This window comes from Poecilia latipinna, unplaced genomic scaffold (assembly GCF_001443285.1).
Source record: "Poecilia latipinna isolate Pla-1442-1.1 unplaced genomic scaffold, P_latipinna-1.0 Scaffold951, whole genome shotgun sequence".
Lineage (NCBI taxonomy): Eukaryota > Metazoa > Chordata > Actinopteri > Cyprinodontiformes > Poeciliidae > Poecilia > Poecilia latipinna.
Window position 1 is genome coordinate 686,827 of NW_015113567.1, and position 7,096 is coordinate 693,922.

The following is a 7,096-nucleotide window of genomic DNA, read 5'->3' on the forward strand; positions in this document are numbered from 1 at the left end:
AAACTGATTCTGTTTCTGTGGATGTGAAACTGATCTGTGTGAAATGCTGGCATGTAATGAATCTGTGGGAGACAAAATTCTGAATGTGTTTCTGGATCAAATAAATATTTCACTTAAAGGCACGAACCATTTTTGTAATGGATATTTTGTCTCTCTACATTAAAATGTCGAGAGTGTTTTTGTTTTCAAGTGAGCAATTAGATATTTTGAAAGATGTCTCAGTAAGATCTGTACAGGAAAAAAAAATCAGGGTTGACTCACTTTTTAGTATTTAAACGCTTGATTAGGTGCTGAAATAATGTTTTCCTAATAATTTTTTCCAACTTTTTAACACAAACATGAAGAAAAAAAAGTTTGAATGTTAGCTTACGAAGGGCTTAAAGATTAACTCTTTACTGGGCCATAAAGTCTAACCAACTGATGCAAGAGTTTGTAGAAATACTACTTTACTTTCTTTACTTTTAAAGATTGTGGGGAACAAATGACCCTTGATTCTACTCTGGCTGACCCAGGGAGACCCACAGCCCTGGAGGTGAATGATTGGAGCACTTGAACAAGGTGGTCCGTCTTCACCCCTTATTTTAAAAGAAATAAAGAGAGCTGCAAGGACACTCCATCATGACCCGAAGTCCTCCAGCTTTTCTCTTTATTTCATTTACAAACTGGGTTATTATGTTTGTTTGTTTTTTATCATAGTTTTCAATTTAGTTCGAATTGCTACAATTGAAATTTTTGTGACTGTATTTGATAAAGTCACATTGTTCACTGGTAAATGTGTTTTGGTTTCATCCGTTTAGTAATAATGTGTCTTTTATAAAAATAAAAAGGCTTAATTAACCATGTTGCAAGAGCGGAGGCTGAATAACATTTTGACGGAGGGTGATAGTTTTTACAAGCTATCAGTATTAGCACATTTGATTCTGATGTAAGTTGACATAATGCATTTCCAGTTCATGAGCAAAATGGAGAATTTTATGTGTGTTAGAAATCTGTTAAGCGATAAGTAGAGATGCAACTACAATTAGCTGAAGTTATTAAAACATCTACCTCTTTGAATCATCTTTTCTGGAAAGTGAAGTTTCTTATCTTAAGTCTGAGATTTACAGAAACCTTCCAACCTTTCTGAAACCAAAATGTTTCCATGCTAAAAGCTCAAAAGGATATAATGGCCTTCCTGTCATCTAGCTAGCTAGCTATTTTGCTTTCTGTATAGCTATCCATTTATCTAGCTAGCTGTGTAGCTTGTATCTAGCTAGTTGTGCAGCTAGCTAGATAAATGGAGAGCTAGATGGGTAGCTAGTGTGGGGGTTTGATAATGGACAGCCAGCTAGATGGTTATCTAAATCCAGGCCTCAAGGACCCTCTGCTCTGCCGCTTTTAGTTGTGTCTCCGCTTCAATACACCTGAGTCCAGTAATGAGGTCTCAGGAGAACTGTACTGCACACTGAGGAGCGGGTCCAGCCGTTTGATTCAGGTGTGCTGGATCAGGGACACATCTAAAGGTTCCAGGGCCTGGAGGTCTGGATTTGAAGACTCCTGCTCTCCACAGGCTAGTGTGTGGGGTTCGATAATGGAGGAAGCCCCTCTGCTTGCTGTTAACAACGTACAGATGGAGAAAAAGAAGACTCCCAACTGCTTTAGCTGTCAGTATAATTGCAACTAACAACCAAACTTTAAATCTGCAACTTGGTACTAAACATCTGAAAGCAGGTTTCACTTCCTGTCGTCTTTTGCTTTCTGGAGGTGACTGTAGCTCCTTTTACTTTCAAATGGATCGTTTTCTGGCTTATACCGGTCTGTCCAAATAAGCCTCCAGCTCCGAAATGCGTGCCCGTCTTTAATCTGCGGTGGTCTCACTTCCTGACAGATCCTCTGTTCATTTAAAAAGACTTTCTGCATAAGTTTAATTCATCGCTGCAACCTGAAAACTTCACTCAAACACAGACAGAGCAGGGCGGGGGAGAACAGCACTCCCACTGTCTGTCTGTTGTCGGAAGCTCTCTTCAGGAAGCAGATTGTCAACAACGAAGCGCTTGACAGGAGACGACTGGCTTTGAAAAACAAAATCCCGGGCTCACTTGATGATGATGATGATGATGATGATTAAATTCACGTCTTATTTTGTTGATGCTGTTGCCGTCCTGACAGCCCCCCTCATGGGTATTAATATGAGAATAATGATGGGGGTGATTTGTCGTATTGTGTTCGGTTTCTAAAACGTTACTTTTCTTTTTTTTTGCCCCGGTTCTAACCCACGAACACGATACAGGCTGCCTTCATGTATTAAAATGAGACGTTTTCAGCTCTCCCCACCCCCTCACGTTGCTTTAGTTTGCTCACAGTTTCACCGCTGAGGGGTCAGAAGTAGCGGAGTAGCAGCGACTACAACAGCACGCTCCGTTAATTTGTCTTACTTCATCAAGCTTCCTAGTAATTGAACGCCGTGGGATGTTTCGCCGCTGCTGTTGCCACGTTTCTGACTCCAGGACGAGGACTTCCTTTTTTCTGCAAATTTGTCCTTATGAGGCTTGTGAAAGGCTTTTGTGTGCAGGGGCGTAAACCTGCGTAAAAACAAGACAGAAAGTGGAGTTATTGAATGTGCCTGGAATGTGACCGAAGTAGAAAACCATGGCTTTTGTCTTGAGAAACAAATATCTGTGTTGGTGATCGGTTTGACACAGCCGTCACTGCTGGGACGACGTGGCGTTAAGGAGTGGAAACACCCACAGAAGACGGGGTGTCTGGGTTCCTACAGGGCCTGGAAACGTCTGGGATTAGACGGACTAACACTTTAACGATCTGCTGCTGGTGTTGGATCAGCAGCAGATCCACTCTAGTCTTCTGGTTCTGGTTCTGCTCTGCATTGCCAGAACCAGAACCAATCTAATCTTCTTGTATGGAAGAAACTTCCAGAAAACTGCAAAACTGCTGGAACACTTTAAATCAAGACTGGAAGCCATTTGTTTAGAGTTGCCTTTGATTTGTAATCACTGGAATATTGATCAATATGTTTGATTAGTATTTTCTTGATTATACTGATGACACCATTTGACAAAGTGTAATGTTTACTTCTTGGTTCATAATTTGTGCTGTATTGTGTTTTTATGATGTAAAGCCCTTTGCACTGCCTGTTGCTGAAGTCTGCTACGCAAATGAACTTGACTCACCAGGATGCAGATTGTATGGAAAAGTACATTTGTGGCCCTTGTACTGAAGTTTTGACCCTCCCTTTGTTTTTGTCTTCTCTTCCTGCAGCGGGAATGGAGAGGCCCGGCGAGGTGGAGCAGGTCGACCTGGCCCCGACGCTGGCCCTGGGCCTTGGGCTGCCCGTGCCTCAGAACAGCGTCGGCCGCGTCATCCCCGGCGTGCTGGAGGAGCGGTCGATGCGAGACCAGCTGCGCTTCCTGCATCTCAACGGCCACCAGCTCAGCTGCCTGCTCCGAGACAGCACGCCCGACTACCAGAAAGGTAGGCGGAGGGAAACTTTCAATCCAGACAGCCTCGTGCCCGACGGGTTGACTCGTTGTTACGCTGCATCGTTTCGGGGCTCGTCTTGCAGTTGACTCGACTTTCACACTTCGCTCACACCGCTGCCTGCGAGGTTATCGGGGCAGATTTTTCAAACTGTAGCTTACGCCGGAACAAAATGCAGAGCGATTCTTTCTCACCTGATGAAATCGTGTTTGAAGTGAAGAGCGTTTCAGCCGGCGTCGGTCTGAAAAATCCCACCGACGTGAATGAAAGCGAAACATACAGTCGGCTCCCATTATTTCATCTCGGCCTCCATCAAAATGTTGAACTTCATTTCCATATTTATTCTGCCATGAATAAAATGAGCTCTGTCACCACATAATCATATTCATTGTGTCATTATCATACTTATGGACAGTAATTTGTATTTTTTTTTTTTTTTAGAATAAAAATTATTCCATTTAGAACTGAAAATAGGAAATTGGGGATATTTAGATATTAACTAAAATCTCTCCCATGCAGGGACTTTTTTTTGCTTCCTGTCCTGCAGAGGACAGGAAATAAAGAGACAAAATGGAGCTATAAATACTGTTGCAGATATATTAAAAATATATAAATTGCATCTATTTTTTAAGCAACAAATGTGCCAAGGTGTCTTTAAAAATGAGGACAACAGCAAATTAGCATTTGTGCCGTTTTGAAGTTAAACTTTAGTTTTTAAGCACTAAATTTCTCAGGAGGCCTAAAACTTGTCCTCTAACTGTCATCACAAATTTATTTTCATTGGTTAATCTATAGTTTTAGATTTAGAGTGCTGTGAATGCATAATTTTCTCATCTACCTGACCTTAAAGAGTTAGAAATGTACATCAAAAAAATTATTCCTGAGATTTTTAGAAAAAATATTCTGTGTGCAAACGAGACAAAAGAGGAATTTCTTGGTTTGTTCTGTTTGATCTGATATAAAACTAACACAACATGTTCAAAAAAATAAATAAAAAAGAAACACCAACAGCCACGCTTTGTATCTGAAGAAGACAAAACTAAAGTTTTGGAGTGGCCTAGTCAAAGTTCAGTCTTTACCGCCTAGTGGCTTTGTAAATGTGAACAGATCTTAAGATTAAAAAAGTAACTTGTGTAATAATTTTTTACAAGTACATTTTATTTTACATATAAATCATCTACAGAGACACAAAGATGAAACAAATTCTCAAGCGTTGGCTTTATGATATTAAAATTAGCGACAACAAAATCTACAAAAGCAATTCCAAAGCCCAAAGCACTTAAAGCTCACGTTTTCTACGACACTATTTAATTTTTTCTTTTCAGCTTTTACTGCCGTGTTTGTTTGGGTTTCCGATCAGAAATGCCACTAGAACAATTCCCAAAGTCGGAATTCCAAGTTGGAAAGTCAAAAAGTTTCTTATGTTGTAGCCATGTTGTTCAATATCCAGCATGGCTGCCGTGTATTTAAAAGATATTAAAGGTCTATATCTAATCAAACCAGTTAATAAACACATTTCTTGACTGTTTGAAGATGTGAAGTGTTTGGTTTGTGTTGCTAACAGCATTTAGCTGCACAACAATTTTGCAATTTCCAGAAGCTTCCGAGGCGAATCGAATGCAGCATATCTTCTTCAGCTAATATTTAAAAGGTTTAATACAATTAGTTCATTGCTTTTCTTTCTTCATCATCCAGAAAGCAGTAGAGGACATGTAGGAAGAGTGTTTAAAATGGACTAGATGTGCAAACGCTGCAGAAAGTCACAGTTTGGGGAAAGCTGGCGTTTGGACAGGACCTTATTTGCTGCTGTGCAAAACTAAGAAATTTGTGTGCACAACGTTTTTTGGCGGTACTTAAAATATTTAAAACAAAAGAATCAATAATTATCAATGTCGACTGATATGAAATGCTCCTATAAGCCATATCGTCCAAGAAGACGTGAACACTTGTTTAATCCTACTTCTTATCTCAATCTAACGAAGTGTATACATCACTCACCGACTCAGTAATGATCAGAAAGGCGTAATTAAAAACAAGCTGTGGTTTTCAGCTGTCTGTTCAATTTACTGTGCGAAAGAACCAACAATTGTAGCAGCCTGAGCTCAACAAGATCAGTCTGGATTTGCTCAACTCCTGCAGGAGCTGAGTGTTTTAAGTAAACCTGTTTTGATCAGAGGGTTTTTTTTTGTACCTGAATAAATTCCCTTTTAAATGTAAAAACCACCTCAGGGAAGTCTCCAATCTGTAGTCTGCTCTTTAACTTCAGTCCTTTCCCATTTCTGTAGAACGACTCGCACAAATCACAGCCTGTATTTATTTTTATCCATCCACTTATGTCTCGCCGTCAAACGGTTTCTGAGAGACATCCAGTCTTTGAGCTCCTTCCTTCTTGCTCCAGACGTCCTTCCCAGGCATCGTTCTTTTGTCTGAGAGGTGTCACGAGTGACGGAGCCGACAGACAGAACATGAAACCAATACCGGTTTAAAACGGGATGAATTTTAATTAATCCCACAGAGATCCCCAGTAAGCATTAAAGCAGCGATTTAAAAAGGAAAAAAAAAAGTTTGTAGATGTTGTCCTCATTTTCACGAATCGCTGATTTGGAAGATGAATGGATGATTTGAAATCACGGCTGAAGAAGAATCCACAAAGTCACGTCTGACCTGCTGGAGGTGATTGAAGCCGTTCGCCTCGACGTGTCGCCTCCCACTGAGCAGTACTCCTGATTTTAACGTGGAGGCAACGTGTTGCCCTCATTTAGGGTGTGTTGTGAGGCTGTTGGAGCTGCGCAGTGTGTTGAATCAACATTATCATTGCAGCATTAGGCGTTTGCTTGTTCATGCTACAAATAAAACCCAAACACAACCAGACTTCTGTGTGAACGGTTTACCACCCCAAAGCGACCGCAGTGCGCAGAAGAAGAGAGCTGATGTCACACAGCGTCACATTTTATAGAAGTAATACAGTGTGGAGCCGTTTGTGGATCAATTTTAAAGTTTATCCAGCAATGGGAGTCAACAGGATTGGCACAAAAATCATAACACGAATAAAAAGAAGGCCACCACAACTAACTAATAGCAACGTCATTCTGTGGATTACTGTCTGTGGTTTGTGTAGTTTTTAATCTGAGCTCAGAGTGGTGGCGTTGTGATGGATCCGATTCCCTTCACATTTTCATCATTCTGAGTTTTTTCAGCCATTGATCCGGATTTGATGATATAAAAGTCAGACAAAATGCAGTATGACCTTTTTTTTTTTTTTTTGAAATTTTGAAAATTAAAAAAAAAATTGGCACTTTTAATTCACTTTTAATGCAACTTTTAAAGCAACACTGCATTAAAAGTGTCATTATTTACAGAATGACGCATCATGATAACAGTCATGGACATTCATAAAGACTCCTTCATGTTAAATGTTTATGTCAGAGTCGTATCAGTCTTAAAAACACCCCTTCAAGTAAAGAGTCACCAAATATTGTGCAGATGTTTGTTCTATGTATGTTCACCCAAACATTTTGCCCTTTTACGTTATTTTACATATCCAACAGAATCAAATAAACATTCATGAGGACAGCAAATCTATTAAGGCCAGAAATCCAGAAAACACAAGTTGCGTTGAACT

The 7,096-nt window shown here is 40.1% G+C and overlaps 1 protein-coding gene across 2 annotated transcripts in view; it reads left to right on the forward strand.

Moving 5' to 3' along the window:
- Positions 1-7,096, forward strand: part of pigg (phosphatidylinositol glycan anchor biosynthesis class G (EMM blood group)) — a 100,070-nt gene that overhangs the window by 21,101 nt on the left and 71,873 nt on the right. For both annotated transcript variants that reach the window (XM_015049530.1, XM_015049529.1), the window contains exon 6: positions 3,256-3,468. In XM_015049530.1, the coding sequence (XP_014905016.1) occupies positions 3,256-3,468 (213 nt within the window). The remainder of the gene's footprint in view (positions 1-3,255; positions 3,469-7,096) is intronic.